This window comes from Sciurus carolinensis, chromosome 8 (genome assembly GCF_902686445.1).
Source record: "Sciurus carolinensis chromosome 8, mSciCar1.2, whole genome shotgun sequence".
NCBI lineage: Eukaryota > Metazoa > Chordata > Mammalia > Rodentia > Sciuridae > Sciurus > Sciurus carolinensis.
The window spans coordinates 53,880,535-53,901,383 of NC_062220.1; the positions used below are offsets into that span (position 1 = coordinate 53,880,535).

Here is a 20,849-nt window from a genome sequence, read left to right on the forward strand (position 1 = left end):
TCATTACTTCTTCTTACCCTACAAAAATCTAACTCTTCAATGCCAAAATATAAGCACGATCCAATCGATTCATTCTCAAGTGCCGATGTTTCTAAAATCTCTAGAACTCACACATAAGAAATTAGTATTTTTTTCCTTTCTGTATAAATTTTGTTTTAAAGGCACTGTTATCAAGGGAATCTATGCTTGTGTGTATGCTCAGGATCAAACCCAATGCCTTGCATATGCTAGGCAAGTGCTCTACTACTGAGTTACATCTACAGTCCAGGAATCCATTTTAATAGACAAGACATATAATTAGAATATCCAAATTTATAATACTTTTCTGATATTCTCAAAATTTCACCTGAAATAAAACAGTGACAAATCAAACAATATTCATTGTAATTCTAAGGAAAAAACTATGAGAATAGTATGTAAAATGAGTCAAATTTATTTTATAATTTTTTATAACAGGTACTCAATTTTGTAAAAAATCACAAACATCATCTTTATTAATATTTACATTTGGCTCTGTAAACAAAGTTGGCAAAAAATCCTAAGAATTATAGTTATAAAAATTTCAAGAATATGATCCTTATCACTTTATAAAAAGTATACATTTTAAAGGACTAAAAGCCAGTAAATGTAGAAGTTGAAGGGGAAGAAAAAAATGTTAACACGCTATTTGAACTTTCCTCTTCCCAAATATCTAAAACATTGCATACACCACTATTTTCAGTGTAGCTAGTGAAACCCAAAAACTCTGATTTCTCTTCACTTGTCTGAAATAAGTCCAGTAGAGATTGTACTGGTGAACTACAAGTTCTGTTTTCTTCTTGTGTAGTAAGAAATTCAGTTCTTTTCTCATCTAATTCAGCATTTGGTTCCAGATTTTCTTTTTTATTTCGTCCTAATAATATTCTCACTTTCCGATGGATTTTACTAGATGGCAAATTATCCATATTCTTGATGTCACATCCATTGAGTTCTTCAGGAGGACTATATGATGTTTTTGCCTTTATTGTTAGGTGTTCTTTTGAATTTATTGTTATCAGGCCAGAAGCATCACCAAATACTGAATAAAGGTCCTTTTCCTTTAGGTCTTTTGCTGGAAAAAGTGCAGTATCTGACTTTTGTTTTGGTTGCAATGCACTATTATCTGTATTGAAATAAGGAACTTGTATAGATGTCTGTAGTTTACATGGACAGTGATCTACCCTTAGTTCTTCTAAGTTATTTTCATTTATAATTAATTTATGTTCAGAAATGTCAAGAATGCATTCCTGCTTATTTTTATGTGGAGGTAACTGTATAAAATTCTGTCGTATGTCATTCTCAGCTGCACTCAACATGGAACATTCACCAATCATTTTCTCATTAAGTCCTCTCAATTCTTTTGATGGGCAAGGGATAGATTCTGAAGTAAACACAAGTTTATGTTCAGGTTCCTGGGTTTCTTCATACAGAAAATTCTGCTTGATCACCTGTACACTATTTTCCCTGAAGTCTGTCTGAGAAATATGTTGCAATTCAAGCTTTTCTTTTGGCTCAGTCTTTTTCAGGACATTTGCAGAAACAGGAGAAAGGGATCCGACGCTGTATTTTATTCTTTATGTGGAAAAAGAAAAAAAAAAAAAAAAGAAAGAAAAAAATTGCTATCAAATTCCTTAGTTAGAAATCAAATTAGTATTAGTTAAAGTATCTTTTAAAGTATTTCATCCATATTCTTCCTCCTTCCCAGAGATAACCAGAATTTTGAACTTGGTGTTTAAAACTACTTAAATCATGTAAACCAAAGGTGACAGTAAGAGATCTGGGTTTGATCCTAATTTTTATTATCCTGAAATATTTCATAACTTCTGTGCTTTGACGTGTGTGTGTGTGTGTGTGTGTGTGTGTAAATGCCACCCCCCACCCCCCTACCAGGGATTGAACCTAGGGACACTTAACCACTAAGCATATCCTCAACCCTTTTAATTCTTTTTATTTTCAGACAGGGTCTCACTAAATTGCTTAGGGCCTCACTAAATTGTTAAGGCTAGCCTCAAACTTTTGATCCTCCTGCCTCAGCTTCCTGAGCAGATGGGATTACAGTTGTGCACCACTGAACACTGCTATAATTTATATTAAGGTACATTTTACTCTTCATTTTTCTTAGAAATGATCAATTGCGCTAGAAACTTAAATATCTTTATTCTTATTGGTAAGTCTTAAATGTCATACATTTGACCTGAGACCCTTTTATTCATGAAGCATCTTGATATTCCTGGAATGCTAGTTTGTATTAGACAATCTTAAATTATGTATATTTTGTTTATACTTTCACTTAAGATTTCCTTTGTGCCCATCATGCATAAAGTCCTGGGTTGGAGTCCCAGCACAGGGAGGGGGGAAAAAAAAAAATTTTTGAAAAAATGAACGATAAAAAACAGAAATACTAGTCCAATATGATTCCCTCTTTTTAAGTTCAGAAATGTTTAGAACACTGGTCCCACAAGTAAACATGGTCCAGATAGCCGAGTGTAGTGGCATGCACCTGTAATTGCAGTAATGTGCAAGGTAACTCAGCGAGACAGTTTTGAAATAAAATTAAAATGCCCAGGAATGTAACTCAGAGGTAGAATGCTCAGAGATTCAATCCCCAGTACCATCAAAAAAAAAAAAAAAAAAAAAAAAAAAAAAAGATAAGAAAAAGAAAAAGAAAAAAAGTGCAGGTAAATAACTTAAAATTTAGTAATTCAGATTTTAGCTGCAGAATGAGTTTTTAGGGACTCGAAAGGTCATGCAGTGGCCCTACAGTTGTAATAGTTGGAAATATGACTCCAAATGCTGTATCAATGAATGAGTCATGAACCATTCTGAACATTACAGAAATATGAGATGTAAGAACTGTTTTACCTAGAGTCAAAAGAATTTCTAGTTAACTTTGAAAAGCTGTATCTTTGTATCACATGTTTAATCTTATGCCTTAAGATTAGTCTAAAAATACACATATGAATATATTGAATAAACCTGAGTTATCACCAATAGGGTATTATACACATGAAAGCATTTTAAAATATTTATATTTATGGGAATAATCTAATCAGGACCATTTTTTGTCAATATGCTGTTCACATACATTGAACCGGACTGTAATCATAGTTAAAACTCATTATAAGCAACAAAATTTAAGCAGAAATATTTATGAAAGTATATAAAAAAACCTTAATAGAGGCAAGTAGACAAAGGATTCTCAAAACTCTATGAGATTAAAAGTTCTAAGCCATTAGATCCCCAGCACCACATTAAAAAAAAAAAAAAAGTTCTAAGCCATTTTAGTCTAAGTAGATGATAAACTTTATGATTCTAGACCAGAGATCGACCTAGACCAGAGATCGACACATTATAGAGTCTATGGGCAAAATCTAGCCTTCAGTCTATTTTTCTGAGTAGAACTTTATTGTAATATAGTCATATTTGTTGTACAATAATAAAGCTGTGCAGATGTATAGAGATCTTACAGCCCCAAAATCCTAAAATATAAACTATCCAGCTCATATAGAAAAAATTTGCCAACTTCTTTTCTAAACCATGTCAAGAAGACTAACACTAATCTAAGGTAAGTACCTCTGGTAGTAGGGAAAAAAGGTATTAGGTTCTTAACCATATTTATATTCTGAATGTACATAAGGTAAACTTTGATTTTTAGTGTAATAAAGTTAATTTTAGTGTAATTAAAAATAATCTAGAAGAATTAAAAACTTTGATAAATTACCTTTTCTTTTTAGGTGTATCTCTTTCATATTCCACAAAATCAAAAACTAACTTAGATACAATATCATCAACAACTTGATACTGGTTACTCTGTGCAAAGTTTCTGTGTTGTTCACTAAGAAGGTGCTTAAAAACAAAAAAGCATACATCATAAAAATCACATCTTTAAACCAACAGCTGCTGTTTTATTCAGAACTTCTAACATTTTTATGTCTTTAAAGTTAGTTTTCTATTAACTATTCCAAAACAACACAAAAAAATCTCTTATTAGACTTAAAAGTATGTCAAGAAGTAAAACAAAAGTTACTTCTTAGAATCCACTAAAACTATTTTATTTTCCTGTGAGGAAAGTCAAATACTAATTTGTGATTACAACAGAAATGAAAACACTGTATTAAAAAAAGAACTAAAGAGAAGAAAAACAGTAATATTTAACATTCACTGTGTACGAATATCTTTGTAAGACACCTTTCCCTCTCTAAGTGAGTAATGTAGGGTTTACAGAATATTACATGAAATATTATAAATTAATATACAAGAATTCAAATGTACTAAGAATCTAGAAATTAGTGCTTGCTGGGGATTGAGCCCGGAGTTTGATACATGCTAAGCATATCCTCTATCACTAAGATACACCCCTGGATCACTACCCTCACTGTTTATTACCACTATATTTTATATGTTACTTTTGTGACACTCATCATTTTTGCAAATACATGTTTTGTATATATCTTCTTTGGTCAACCATAGGAAAGTCTTTTTATTGATTTAACTCTAATACTAAAAAACATTTGTTAAATAAATTCATTGGCACAGGTAGAACTGAGTGTGAAACCTAAGATTTAAAACAAAAGAATATTTTCTTTATTCTTAATGACTAAAAATCATAAATGAAAAAACTGAAAGACACAATCTTAAATGAATTCCATTCCCAACATCCACTTTCACCAATTTTCCTTCTTTGTGACAACCAGTGAACAACTTTTTTGTTTTTCAGCATCAACATTTTCTGAGAATCACATACTAATATCAAGAAAAGCATCCACCATTCTAGATTATTCTACTGTTATAACAGTCAAGTAAATCTTAGGACAAATATGTAATTTTAAAGTTCAAAATGATTTTTGGGAAGCAAGCACTCAAACAATAAACATTTTAGCTTTTGATTAAATGCAATTTTAAACCACATTTTTCCTTTGTTATATAAATAAAACAATACATACACTATTATCATTTAGGATTGCAAAACTCCAACCTGAGAGTATTATATTCTAAATCAGATATTTTAAAAATTTATTCTTCCTCTTAAGCTTTCCCACCATCTTCAATCCAAACCAGATCAAATCAACTTATCCTAGCTATCTATTATTGTTAAGATGGCATCTTACTATGTTGCCCAGGGCTGGTATTGACTTGTGCATTTAACTGATCCTCCCAAGTAGTCACCACTCCTGGCCATTTACTATTTTAAAAATAAATCATTCAAATAATATTAATAAGTACTATGTGTCCCGCTCTATCTAAGGACACACAGACAAGAAGCCAGGATTCAGGATTCAAATCTAGAGAACTTAGGTCCAAAGCTCCTGATCATCTTTTTTTTTTTTTTTTTTTTTGGTGGGGGGTATGGAGGATTGAACTGAGGGGTCTTAACCACTTAGCCATATCCCCAGCAATTTTTGTTGTTTATTTTTATACAGAATCTTGCTAAGTTGCTTAAGGCCTTGCCAAGTTGCTGAGGCTGGCCTTGATTTGGAATCCTCCAGCCTCAATCTCCCAAACTGCTGGGATTACAGGTGTACCATCATGCCTGGCATGCTCCTGCTCTTTTCATCAGCTTAAAAACTAATAGTCCCCACCTTTAAAACTCTATCTTTGTCCCTTATGCCCTGCCAACTGTTCTATTGCATCTTGCGGCTACTTCAAGAATTCTCCACTCTCTTCAATTCTTCTCTTCACACTAGTAAATAACAAGCAATTTTTAAGAATTTCAGCTCCAGATTACTCTATCCATGGCTCATCATTTCTCTCACTCCCAATAGCTAATCCATTGACCCAACTTTAAAATATACCCACAATATGAGCATGTCTTCAGTACCTTTTCCCACACTTAGTCCATGATGTGCTATTTGATAGACTCAGTCAGTTTAAGACTAATTCCTCTTGCTTATTTCAATATTCACAAGTCTTATTATCTAATTGCTTTCCAATCTCAGAAAGTCATCTTATCAGTTAGGTATTCTCTGTCTGGTTTAAATTAATAACATCTCCATTTTGGTTTCATTTGTTTTTTCCAAAGCCATGAAATAATATTCTCTACATACACTTAATACTTATTTTTTATCCTGTGGTTACCCATGTCCCTCTTTTGCTCCACAGAATAAGTAATCTTCACATTAGCAGGGAATTGTTTTCTTTGTTCAAATCTATTAACCCAAAATAATGATCAGTATATAGTATTTACTCAATAGATATTTGTTAAATGAAAAAGAATTATTTTTCAATATTCATGTCCCTCCTTTGGGTTCTTAAAATTTTAAATAGTTCTATCAAAGAAGAAATATACACTATTTATAATTATCAAGTTGTAAACCACAATTAGAAGTTAAAATTTAAATTACAAATATTATTCAGAGTTTTAGAAACATCAACTCCCCAAATATAAAATCATATTTACTGTTTCGAGATCTTCATATTTCTGTAAGCAACATTCACAATATCCTTTTTTTTTCTTCTCTTTCAACTGGAGTTGGACTGGGGTTCCACCATATTTATCGACATCTGCTTGAATTCTGGAAGCAGAAATGGTTTTAAAAAAAAAAACTGCTAAATCTAAGGAATAATTTTCAAAATTTATTGTATAATTTGCACAGAGACTTGAATTATTAGCAAATACCTTTATCCACATTTCTTTCTTTCTTCTGCTGGGAGGTAGTAGGGAATTGAGCCCAGGTATACTTTACTATTTAGCTATATTCCCAGCCCTTTTGTTTTGAGACAGGGTATTGCTTAGTTGCCCAGGCTGGCCTCAACTGTGTGATCCTCCTATCACTGGGATTACAGGACTGTGCCACTGTGCCTGACACAGGGTGAGTGTGTGAGTGTATGAGTGTGTGAGTGTGTGAGTGTGTGTGTGTGTATTTTGGTTAGGGGAGGTTAACTGGGGATTTAATCCAGAGGCACTTAACCACTAAAACACATCCACAACCCTTTTTATTTTATTAATTTTTTTTTTTTTTTTTGTGGTGCTGGGGATTAAACCCAGGGCCTTGTGCTTGCGAGGTGAGCACTCTACCAACTAAGCTATCTCCCCAGTCCTCCCTTTTTATTTTTTGAGACAGGGTCTCACTAAGTTACTAAGGTTGGCTTTGAACTTGTGATCCTCCTATCATGGTTGCTGGGATTACAGGTATGTGTCACCATGCCCGGCCAATATTTTTTTAAAAAGCAAAATAAGAATATAATAAATATTCTGAGGCATATTTCAGATAATTCATGACAGAAAAAAACACAACATTTTCATTATTTGCAGACATTTTAACCCACCTCCCGCCCCATGCAAACTATCTGAAGTACCTAAATATGACACTTAAAACAGATTCAGACTTCAAGCGTAGGGTCATTACAAATATACAAGGAATGAAAAGTAAGCAGAATAGTGATTAGAAACAGACACATCACCATCATGGCATAAAATGAACCATTTCATATGTTTGCTTATTAAAAAACAAAATTCCTTGAGATGATAATCTAAAGAAGATTTCTAATAAAGGTAAAGATTCAACCAACCTTAGTTTAACTTGAGTTTGCTTTTGAATGCTAGATGGCTTATCTACATCATATGGACTGCAGGGCTTCTGAATTGAATAGTTTATAAAAGGCATATTGGTCATTTGAAGATAAAATGGCCTATAAAGTCTAAAAGAAAAAAGAAGGACAAATAAATGAGCTTCTCTGATGCAAAAAAGAAAAAAATAAGTTTTAAAGTCTTATACTTCAAAATCATAATTAATTTGGAATCTGGAAAAAAACAATATAAATAAGGGAGGACTTGGCTTCTCTTCAAAGAACCAATCTGTAGGCTTAATGTTTTATTAATATTTAAAAACAATATTTAAATTGTGGTAAAACAATGTAACAAAATTTGCTATCTTAACCTTTGTGTGTGTGTGTGGTGCTGGGATTGATTCAGGGCCTTATGCATGCTAGGCAAGCATTGTACCATGAGCTACATCCCCAGCCCTATCTTAACCATTTTTAACTGTACATGTTAGTTACATTAAGTATTCACAATACTGTAGAATCTTCACCATTCACTATGCATTTCCAGAACTCTAATAATGCAAAAACTGAACCTCTGTCCCCATTAAGCAATAATTCTCCTTTCCTCCTTTATCCCCAGATCCTGGCAACCAACATTCTATTTACTGTTATGAATTTGAATATTCTACATGATTAATATAAGTGAGATAATGGAGTGTTTTCTCTGATTTCACTTAGGATAATGTCCTGAAGCTTCATCCATGTCACAGCATATGTCAGAATGTCATTTTTTATTATGACTTACTATTCCATTTTGTGTATACATATGTATATAACAATATATCCCCCACATCTTATTTCTTTCTGTTCACTTGCTGATGGCTTGGGTAGCATTTACCTTTATTTTACTTTTTAAATTAAAAACACTTTTGGGATAGTAACCATCCTATGGACATGAACTGGTATCTCATTTGATTTAGACTTGCATTTCTCTATTAGTGACTTTGAGTATCTTTTCCTTTGCTTGTTGTCCATGTATATATCACTGAGAAATACCTACTCATGCTTTGTACATTTCTTAATCAGGTTATTTCTGAGGTTTTATTGTTTGTTTGTTGTTTAACTGAGTGATTTCTTTTCTTTTGAATTGTAGAAGTTCTTTATATATTCTGGATACAAATCCCTTACAAGATTCATGATTTTCAATTACCTTCTCCCATTCATTGGGTTAGCTTTTAACTGTTTTGTCCTTTGATGTGCAGAATTTACAACTCATACACTCCAATTCTTTTATCTTTTTGTTACTTGTGCTTTTCATGTCATATCTAAAAAACCATCACCAAATTCAATCCTGAAGTATCTCTCCCGTATTTTATTCTAAGAGGTTTATAGTTTTAGGTCTTATAAGGGTTCAGCTTCATTCTTTTGCATGATGATATCTGTATTTTTTTCCCAGTTTTTGTTTTTGTTCTTTTCCCATTCAATGACCTCCCTACCTTTGGTGAAAATCATTTGATCATATATGCAATGGTTTATTTCCTGGCTCTCTAGTCTATCAATATATCTAAACTTAACCAGTACCAAATTTTTTGATTACTGTAGCTATGTAGAAAATTTTGAAATCAGGATATTTCACTTTGTTCTTTTAATCCATGAATATGATCATCTTTTTATTTATTGGTGTTTTCTGCAGGCCTAACTCTGAATTGCACTTTTCTTTGCAGTAACACATTGCACAAAAAGTTTTCAACATGTTTGTCACCTCAGTGAGTACCCAAGAGAACAAACCATACATGTCTAAATAAATAACTGGAAAAAAAAAAATCGAATTATTCTATTCCAAACTAATTTATTTATATGTATAGTTTTCACCAAGATTATTCTATAAAACTTGAAAGTGAGTTTAGGATAGCTACCACACTGGATGTTATATTTCAATATTGTATTTCCAAATAGTATCTAATAATTATTTTCACAAATGTAAGAGCAATCTTTAAGTTGTAGTTCTAAATCATGTGGTACTGTAGAGAACAATTATCTGAAATGCTAAAAAATGAGCTGGACTTATGATTGCTCTAAACCAGAAACTTCAAAGACATCTACAAAATACTGAAATTAAATCCAGTCCTTGAGCACAATGAATTAATGATGCATGCATACTAATATAATATAAAGAAACTTAACAGTATAAATGGAGATAGCTTTATTAATTAAAAGACTTTCTCCTTTGATAATGTACTTAAGTCACATTGATCACACTTAAGATACTTACTGGCTCACATCTTCTACCTTTACAAAAGGCTTTTTGAGTCTTCCTGCTTAAGAACATAGAAAACATGATATTAGGGATCTGCAAATCCAGGAAACCCACTCAAATGAAATCACTTTGACAAAATTCCCGAAACCAAAAACGACCTATTCATTTCAAAGATTTAACTTCAGGTAAAGTACTTTCTAATATCACTCCATTTTCAAAAATATCAACTCTGTCCACCTTCTGAGAGTCTTAAACTGAATGGAGCTCCCAAAGGGTCTATGAGTAGAATATAGGAGGAATGTGAATTGACATAGAAAAGTTGCATTATTTTCACTAACCTCTAATCGATACTCAACATTTCCTCCAATTATAAATTAAACAACAGATCACAACAGTACTAACACTACTGTAACTTTGATACCAATGGAAACAGTGTGCATTTTCTCATTGTATTAGTTGTTACAGATATATCAAAACACTGTTTATGCTTATCACTTTTAAAACCACAGTAGCAATTAAAATCATTGATAGAACTTGTTCTCAGTATGTGATAAAAAGCAAATATACCACTACTTCATAAAGTTACTCTGATTAATCAATGTCAACATAATTGATTTTTTTGTAATCTAATGATTCTAAAAAATATTTTAAGAAATATCATTCCAAGGGAGGGGGCTCCAAAAGCCTCATCAGACTCATGTCGGACTGTCCATGTTCTAAAAATAACCAAGAATCCCCTAAAAAATAATTTAAAGGGTCACTTATATGATTTTGGAATATCTTTACACGATTTGTTCTATTTTCTAGGAGCAAACCAAATACATTTATGGATATCAAAATACTTACTTCTTGTTTTTTGTGTTCCAATACCAACTCTTTTCCCCTTAAAAAAAAAAAATTGTGAAAATAATGTGTTTAAAAGTGAAAGCAGCAATAGTGATTGTTTTTGAAAATCAAAACAGATTAGAACCACCCACATAAAGTAAGATAGAACTGAGAGTCTGAATAAAACTGGGATGAATGCCTGCTAAAACAATACCAAAAACAAAATCAGTATTTTCTAGACTATAATAGATCTGGGGCCTACACAACATAACATTTACAGTGTCCTATATATAGTGCAAACTTATCTGACATATAAAGAACCAGGAAAAAAATGATCAATTCTTGAAGATAAACAATAATCAGATTCCAAACCAGAATGTTTCTAATGTCGAAATTACCAGAAAAGACTTTAAAAGAGAAGGTAAACACACTTAAAATGAACACAAAAGGTAAGTTCTCAGTAGAAAAAAGAATCCAACAGAATCATTGGACTGAAAAATATATGAGATACAAAATTCATTGGATGGGCTTAATAGAATGTAGATGACAGAATGAAGTGTCAGTAAACTCAAAGATAAATGGAATAGCAATCTCCAATTGAAAGACAGAAATAAAGATTAAGGAAAAACAAAACACTGTCAGGGAAAAGTTGGGGTAAAATCAAAAGACCTTTTAGTATTACTGGAGCTGTACAAAGCATAATTATCCCACTCAAATATCAAGTTATATTACATTAGTAAGAAATTGCCAAAACATGCCAAATTACTTATTTATGGCTTCATGTCTTTGTATACACTCTCCTGTGAAATTTATTTTCCTCTGGATTCTACTCACTTGAGGACTGAATGAGGAAAAGAAAAGCAGACCACAGAAGAATGGTCTGAGAAACACAAGGAAAGCCAAGAGATAGTTATGAGATGAAAGATATTCCAGGAGAATTAGAAAAGTTCAAGAACAGAATGGACAATGATTAAGAAAACCAGTATGACTGGTTTTAAAAAATATCAAATTGATTCAGCAAATTGGTGAGGAATTTCATATCTTGTAGGTTGAAAAGTGAATGGGAAATATTAGAGGTTTAAGAAGTATGAATGAGGGGTTTTAAAGATTGGATAGTAGTTAGGTAGAGATGTGGGATCAAGGGAAGGTTTACTGTGTTTGTTTTAAGGTCAGACTAGCTGGTCATACAAGATTTTGTGACACCATTATCTAGAGCAATTCACACTCTACATTCCCTATATATCTTCTAAAAAGCTAATACATTATTTATATTAGGTATTTCTTATACAATAGGCTAATTTTAAGTTTTTTGTTTTTTTTTTTTTCCTACAGAGCCAACAAAAGTACCTATAAAAAATGTAGCAGGTGACTGGGGTTGTAGCTCAGTGGTAGAGCGCTTGCCTGGTATGTGTGAGGCACTGGGTTCAATCCTTAGCACCACATAAAAATAAATAAAATAAAGGTAATGTGTTCATCTACAACTAATATATATATATATGTATATATATATATATATATATATATAAAAATTAAGATCTGTATAGGTGGGGGATATGCATAAGCTTGTATGTATTAAAAAAAACAAACAACAGTAGCAACCAAAAAGGTAGTAAAAAATAAAAACCAAAAAACCTAAACATATTTGCCACTATCCCAAGGGTGACTTTTACCTCATGAGTACAATCCTAAAGTTAAATCACACACAAAAATTCAGAAACATGCATACAATACACAGGCTCACTCCTGGGATTCTGGCAGTATTTTCAACTTGGCAGAAAACATTTCACAGATACATAAACAAACCAACAAACAAAAAAAACTGATCACTTTTAAAAATAAGTTTAACAATTAAAGAAGACAACATACCACATCTCTTATGGAAGTACTTGATTTCTTGAGTAAATACAACTCTTTTTTCTTTTGTTCTATGTAGTATCTAATGTCTTTATTAAAAGAAAGAAAGGCTTATGATTAGTAATTTTAAAGTTAGAATGAAACATCAATATTTTCCTAAAGTTGTAGTAAATTTAGATGAAGGATTTACCATTACAGGTATTAAAAGTTTTCACTATGTAAAGCTAGGAACCAAGGGATGGAATCAAGGGATGAACAAAAATCAATTATAAAATCCTTACCATCAATATGAAGAATTTTTACTCCCCATGATAAGGCATTTGATAATATACTATTTGAAGGAATAAAATCCTGTAAAAAAAAAAAAAAAAGTATAATAGTTTTTCTAGAAAATTGCTATTTAAAATGGGCAATTTTCTTTAAAAAAAAATCAAAGCTTAATGTCACCGAGGTAGTTATTCATAACAGGTCATAAAGTTATAATAGCAATGAAGACCTCATTTTTTTCTTTTGGTGTTTCTAAAATCAATCCTGTTTAAGACAGTACCATGTTCTTGAAAAATTCAATGCATCCTTTAAGGCAAATTTCAAAAGTTCCCAACAATAATTTAAAAGGCCACAAGATGGGGATGTTTCCCCATGAAAAGCAGATTCTTCTCTTTGTAAAGGAGATACATGCTGCAATTTACACTTCTATTAAAAATGAAAGAAGATTTTAAGGGTATATAATTTCCAGTTGCATTTTTAATAACAAAATAGTGTTAATTTTTTCAAGGAAAAAATTTTGATTTTTCTGAAAATACCAGAAACTACGAAAAATAAGCTGAATATTTGTCTATACCAAATGCAAAATACAAGTAAAAATAACATTTGAAAATCAGGTTAAAGCTTTGAGAAACATATTTTAAAATGCCAACTTTATAATTATTTTCTCAATAGACGAAAACAAGTTTACTAAACCATAATAACTGGAGTGTTCTTTTAAACTACTGTAATTTTTTTTTTAATTAAAAGAAAAGCACTTGATTCTACCACAGAATCGCATCATTTATAAAGAAGATGCTCAAATGTCAGTGAAAATAAACAGCTGATAAATCTAAAAGGAAAATCTGTCAATGGATGAATTTAGATTCCAACACAATATGGTATTGTATTGTTGGGGACAGTGTGAATTTTTAAAGTTCCTACTTACATGATCCTTGATAGCTTTCTCAACTAGTAATTTTCCTCTACTTAAACAAACCTATAAAGACCAAGAAAAATAAACAAACATATAAAGAGCTGTAATACAGTGATTCATTGGAGAAAACTTCAGAAAGGTAAGATAGCAAAAGTGAATAGATAAATTTTATTGTACAAGTCAAAAGAGACTTCTTTAAGGTGTTGACAAGACTGTCTACTAAAAAGTTTATTTCTTCTTTTTCTTTTCTTTTTTTTTGAGTAACTTAATTCAACAGAATGAGACCCAAGAGTTCAGTTCTGCAGTAAATTCTATTCAATAAGAAAAATAAAACAGCTAGGTTTCACTAGAATTTTTATGCCTATCATTAACTGGTTTACATTTTAGTTTCTTATTAAAATGAAGGTTTAAGAAAAAGTACAAACTTTAAAGTTATATTACTTTTTAAATAAAATACCAAGAAAAGTAGTTGAAACAGATGAGCCAAAATTAATTGGGAATTAATCATTAGTATATCTCCTTGCTCCAAAAAAGTATTAACTGAAAAAAATGCATGAGCCTTCTTTATCTCTTTACTTCTTTGACTATGTTTCCTTCTGTATACTTTTCAAGTGATATCTCGTTAATTCTTTTTCTTATATCTGTTTTTCCCATTTCTGCTTTTCAAATGGCTAAAATAGATAAACAGGAGTACATTTAAAAACTGCAATTTAGTTACATTTAAATCTAAAATTAGGGATAAATGAAGTTCTCTCAAATTCTTATCTTCTCACAACCAATTAAATCAATTTGTTCTTCCTTGTATCTTCCAACTTATTAATGAAGTGTTATGTATATGATACCAATAATTTTATAACAGGGGGTGGTAACCTTTCTATAAAAATGGCTTTCAAGATTATATGATCTCTATTACCATGATTGAATTCTTCAACCACAAGTGATACCTACACTAATAGGTATTGCTATATTCCAATTATAGTTTACAAACAATGAAATCAGAATTTCACATAATTTCTACTTGTCAAAAAATATTCTGATTTTTTTCTACCAACCATTTGGTAAATGTAAAAACCATGCATAGTTTGTAAAGCTATACAAAAAAATAGGGACCAGGCTGAATTTGGTCTGTTTGCTCACCCCTACTCTGAAATTGAAAAAGGTCTCTACTTCTTTAAAGGAATGATTTGCTATTATTTTTAGTTGCAAATTACTCTAAAAAATAAAACACATCCCCAGGTACAAGAGCACACTTTAGGAATCAGTAGGACTATACTGTACTATTAAGGAGAGGGGGGAAAAAAATCACCTTTCTAAAAGACAGCAACCTTATTAATAACTAGAAAGCCACAATAACTTTTCTACCCAAGTGAACCCTGCTGCCAGCATGCTACTGAAAATCATGAGATGCTCAAATTATAGCCTGAGAGTCTCAAAGCATATTTAAGAGACTTACTGTGTCTGGAGACTTAAATGAACTTCCATCATGGCTGGGATGAGGTGAAGTGGTTTCTGCAGTATACGCAGATTCTGGACTTGGTACAGGAGAAATTCGACCCAATGTTTGTGCAAATTTTGCCTCCTTTTTATTTGAAATGAGATAACTGATATCTTTGCTGAGAAATTCTTCAACTCGCTAGAGGAAAACAAAATATTTTAAAGTAAATAATAAAAACCATACTTGTTTCATACCCTAGGCACAGTATAAAATTTTCAAATTGATGTAATTTAATATCTTGCAAATTGGTGTTTTCAAGTCTGTATTTTTCTGAATCTGGAGTTCTATGGAAGTATAATGAGAGTTCTAAAAGAACACCACCAAGTATTTTACCCTAATTAATGTAATCCATGTAACAACCCAATAGTATTTGTATTATTCACATTTTTCAGGAGACAACTGAAGTGACTTGCGTGAGGTTACACCAGCAGTATATAAAAGAATTTGAATACAAGTGTTCTGATTCAATCCAAGCAGCAGTGTAATGATGGAAATGTTCTTTGTCTGCACTATCTAGTATGGTAACAAGTTGCCACATGTAGCTACTAAGGACTTAAAATGTAGTTATTATGTCTAAGCCACTGAATTTTTAATTTTATTTGATTTTAATGAATTTAAACAGTCATGAATGTGGCTAATAACTACTGTATTGTTCAGTATAAGTCTGAATCATGAAGTTATAGAGGTCTAAACTTATAAGATGGAGGTCTAAACTTATAAGATGGAGGAAACTTTTACCTTCATCAGCATAAGATTGAATTTCCCCACTAAAATGTTTAAAAACAAATACTTAAATACCTAAATTTATAAATGGGTACCAAAGTCAGTATTTTGAAGAGCACTTGCCTCTAGGGGCAGAAAAAAACCACTAGACTAAGAGAATTAATATATTAAGTAGAACAATATTAAGAGTTTTATTGAAATATATAAATATGCAAATGTTATACAAAAACTCTAAATACTAAGCAGAAATAAATCACTGATCATTAAATAATCAAGTCACCCTTCTTATATTCATTTTAAATGACCAATTAATAAAGTAAATATTATTAAACTTTTATATATTCCAGGTATTAGACTCATATTCACGCAGTCACACAGAAATATAAATGACAATTTATGTGTTCATCAACTGTCTTCATTTTCATAAATGAGGCTCTTGCAATGCCAGAGGTTCCTTTTATGATTTCAACTATTTTTAAGTATATGATTCAGTGACAATAAGTACATCTGCAATGTTATACAGTCATCACTATCAATTCCAGAATTTTTTCAACATCCCAAACTAAAATTTAGTACTCATTATTAACAATAACACCTCTATTTCCCAACCACCACAGCCCCTGGTAACCTCTATTCTATTCTATGTGAATTTGGCAATTCTAGATACTTCACTGCTGTGAACATCCTCACTAAATTTAAATCCTATTGTGAGGTATTAAGAGGGTGAAAACTTATTCTGACTAATATTTGGATAAAGAACCTTTAGAAATAAACAAGGGTCTAATCCAGGCCCTAATCCATGAGACCCAGCTTTATAAGAAGAGATAAGATCTGAGTTAGGATGATCAATCTTGCTGTGTGATGCCCTTTGTCACTTCGAGGTTCTGTAGATAGTCCCCTCTAGCAAAAAGTCCTTCACCAGATGCTGATGCCTAATTTTGAACTTTACTACCTTAAAAACTGGGAGCCAAATAAACCTTAATCCTTTAAATTACTGTTATTCAGCTATTACAACAGAAAATGGATTAAGATACTCATTTAAGTGGAATCCTGTATTTGTCCTTGTGACTTGCTTCTTTCACTTAGCAAAATGTTTTTAAGGTTCTTTACTGTTATAGTGTATCAGAATTTCAATTATTTGTATAGCTAAATAGTCCATTTTATGAACATACAATGTTTTGTCTATTCATTTACCTGTTGAACATTTGGGCTATTTCCACTTTTTAGCTGTTGTGAATAATGCTGCTCTAAATATGGATATACAAATATTATTTCAATATTATGCTTTCAGTTCTTTTGGATATACATCCAGAAACTTTTTTCAGAAACCACCCATACTGTCTTGCATAATGGTTATATTGTTTTACAGTTCTACTAACAGTGCACAAAGGTTTCATTATGCATCTTCTTCATAACACATGCTATTTTCTGGTTCTTAGTAGCCATAAAACTCATAGCATGACCCACTGTAGTTTTGATTTACATTTGGGGAAATGCTTATAGTTGTTGAACATCTCCTCATGCACTTACTAGCCATTAGTATATCTCCTCTGAAGAAATGTATCCTTAGGACCTCTGTCTTTTTTTTTTTTTTTTTTTTTTTTTTGAGATGCAGTCTTGCTATGTTGCCCAGGTTGGTCTTAGAGGGTAGTCTCAAGTGATCCTCCAGCTGCAGCCTCTAAGTAGATGGAACTAAAGGTACAGACCACCACATTCAGCTTTTGCCCATTTTTAACTGGATTATCTTTCTGTTGGTGAGCTATATAAGTTCTTTAAATATTATGAATATTAATCGGTTATCAGATACATGATTTGCAAATATTACCTACTATTCTATGGATTGTCTTTTCATTCTGTTGATAGTGTCCTGTGAGACACAAGTTTTTAATTTTGATTAAGTAAATTTACCTTTTCATTTGTTGCCTATGAATTTGGTATTATAGCCAAGAAATCATTGCCAAATCTATGTTATAAAGATTTCCCCATCTATTTTCCTCTAAGAATTTTACCTTTAGCCAGGCATGGCGGCATATTCCTGTAATCCGAGTGTCTTGGTAGTATGAGGCAGGAGAATCACAAGTTCAAAGTCAGTCTTAGCAACTTAGCAAGACCCAAGCAACTTAGCAAGCCCTATCTCAAAATAAAAAATAAGGACTGGGGTTGTAGCTCAATGGTAGAGTGCTTATCTAGCATGTGTGAGGCACTGGGTTCAATTCTCAGCATCACACATAAATAAAATAAAGGCCCACTGACAACTAAAAAAAAAAAAAAATGGGGCCTTTAAGAATGTCTAAGTCCTTTAACATGTGAGGACAATCTTGATAAGTGATATATGTAGTCAATATGGTGGCAAGCCTAACATACGACCTTCAGGTTAAGTAAAATAACATATTGACAAATAGTTCTAGTCAACTTGTTAAATGTTTTTCTGAGCTTCTAGTCAAAGAAAGAAATGATCAGTTCAGATATTTAAAGGTGTTGACCTTTAGAAACTTGAAATCCAGCAGGAATCATCTAATCAATCTATAAGGTAGGAAAGATTTAAGTTTATGTAGCTCCCCAGTAATCATCATCAAGGAGTTTCTATTTGGAGGACAGCATAATATTACATTGAGAAGGCAATGAGCAGTTCCAATAGTTAAGGGTGTCTCTTTATTTTTCAGTATTGGTGATGGAACCCAGGGGTGCTTTACCACTGAGCAACATCTCCAGTCTTTTTTATTCTAAGACAGAATCTCACTAACTTGCTGAGGCTGGCCTATAACTCACAATCCTCCTGCCTCAGCCTCTTGAGATGCTGGGATAACAGGAATGTGCCACCACACTTGGCAAAGTCTCATTTCTTACACTTAATTTACACTAGACTACTAATCACAGAAACCTGAAGTTTTGTCAGGTTAGTAAATGTTCAAACAAATGATTTTTCTTTCTTTCTTTTCTGATGGAGACTGAACCTAGGGCCTCTTGCATGCTACCACTTAACTATGCCTTTAGTCCTCAAAAGGTTTTTTTCATAAACAGCTGGTAAAAATTTTAAACTTGGTGCTGATCGGTGGTTATAAATTTTCCAAAATGAAAAACTATAATGATTACATATTTGAAAGTACTAGCGATAGATAAAATATTTTCTTGTTAGTGTGTGGTTTTCACTTACCCCTCCCAGGTCCTTTATGTCCTTTTGCAGTTTTTCAGATATGGTGACAGAAGGTAGGTCAAGGTAAAACACTTTTCCCCAAAGTGGCTTATATTTGGATTTTTCTGTTCTGTTATCAGTTTTCAGAGATTTCAAAGACGGTCTATTCTTTTCATTTTTTACTTGGATTCCGCCTATTATTAAAAACGTTTACTATTAAATCATGTTTTATACAAAATTTTTACAATTTTAAATATATTTCATTATGCAATATCTCAGAAAGGAAAAAGAGTCACACCAATTTATGTTATCAGCATTTAAATGTACCTCTCTATAGTACTATTTAGGATAAAGGTGAAATGCCCTGTATGAGTTCAAAGATTCCATATTGTAAAATAACAGTTGAAATCAGCAGGAAAAATCCATTGAATGTATGAAATCATGGGACTATATAAACCCTTTCTGAAAGATTCTTAGGTTGTAAACTCCATGGGGGTCTTTCCTCAACTATTCTAGTATATACTCAAAATTGGTGCTTAGAATGTTAAACAGCGACCTAAACAACCTGTTATATAGAATGACCTTGTCTTCAAGACTTACTGACTGCTCAAGTTTTAGTTTCACATAAAGCCTTTTATTAAAAATAACTAAATGAATCATTTCATACACAGTTTATCTAGGTATTAAGGACTTAATGGTCCATTTATAACTACATCACCATTCATACCATTATTTTTATTGAAAATATCTCAGATGCAAGCAACTGCTTTAAAATTTTGGAACACAAATCTATTTCTTGCTGGTTACTATATACACACATATTTACGGGAATGACTTCAAATGAAGTGTTGCCAAATAAAGAGACTGAAAATGGAAATTTGCCTTTTGTTTCACTCTCAAGTTGCAACCAATAGGTGTGTTTGAAATACAAACAGTGTCCCTTAACTATGAGTGAAGGAAAGTAAAATTAAAGACAAAATATCAACCAGAATCACACAATCTAATGAGGAGGAAAAAAGACACGACCACATTGGCCTTTAAACTGAGGTCCCCGCGAGTCTCTGGAGAGCAGCGCCACGGTCCCCGGGTCCTCACGCTGCAGGTTTTCACCCACCCGCGCACCGGGAATGTGGGGCCGCAGTAGGGACAGGAGAGCAAGAGGGGTCACGGGATGCGTTCCCTTTCTGAGGCAAAACCCTGAACGAGCCTTCTTCTAGGTCAGAAAAGGATCAGCAGAAAAGCAAAGCAACAGCAGACCTGGCGGGAGAACTCTTGAAGATCGATGGTGGAACCATGGGAGGAGGAAAGGATTAAAGGGACTGCAGGCGGAGGAGGGGCTTCGTACCCTGGAAATGTCCTTTGCTGTGGATCCTCATGGCTCCGGAGTTCATGGCAGCCACCCGGCACCTACATACTGGGTCCGGACCGGGTGCGGCGCCAGGCCGCCGCGAAAACAAGGCTTCTCCCGCCTGGTTGACAGGACGGCCAGCTCTTTCCTTCCGTCGGCCAAGGCCTCCACGCAGTAAAGGTGCCGGGTTCGCGGTCCGAGTTTCCGGGGCCGGATCCGGCTGTGGCTCCAGGGCGCGGAGGAGGAAGGGGAAAAAGCACAAACGAGTGGGCTACGGCGGTTGAAGATTTGAAAACGCGTCACGCGGCCGCGGCGACGATACGCTTGCCCCGCCCTCTCGCGCCGCGCCCCGCCTCGCGCTCGCTCCACGTGCCCGCCCCTTTCGCGCCCGCCTCCTCGTTCCCCGCCCCCTCGTGCCCGCCACCTGAAGTCGCGCTCACTGTATCCTCGTGACCGCCCCCTCGTGGCCGCCTCTTCGGGATGTGGGCCCAGCCCTCCAGGACCTGCCTCCTCGTGCCCCGTTCCCTCCCGACG

The 20,849-nt window shown here is 33.2% G+C and overlaps 1 protein-coding gene across 2 annotated transcripts; it reads right to left on the reverse strand.

The window, feature by feature from the left end:
* Window positions 1–438: 438 nt before the first annotated feature.
* On the reverse strand, window positions 439–20,677 carry Dbf4 (DBF4 zinc finger). Of its 2 annotated transcripts, none has more exons than XM_047561531.1 (12): window positions 20,313–20,677; window positions 18,989–19,161; window positions 15,070–15,249; window positions 13,629–13,679; window positions 12,718–12,787; window positions 12,449–12,525; window positions 10,604–10,640; window positions 9,773–9,815; window positions 7,528–7,656; window positions 6,416–6,530; window positions 3,740–3,864; window positions 439–1,590 (listed from the first exon to the last, which is right to left on the reverse strand). In XM_047561531.1, exons 1-12 carry the CDS (start codon window positions 20,356–20,358, stop codon window positions 612–614), a joined length of 2,025 nt encoding a protein of 674 aa, XP_047417487.1. In that variant the 5' UTR covers window positions 20,359–20,677; the 3' UTR covers window positions 439–611. The 2 variants fall into 2 exon arrangements, with proteins under 2 accessions (XP_047417487.1, XP_047417486.1); XM_047561530.1 differs by having other exon boundaries at window positions 9,773–9,818.
* Window positions 20,678–20,849: the final 172 nt, after the last annotated feature.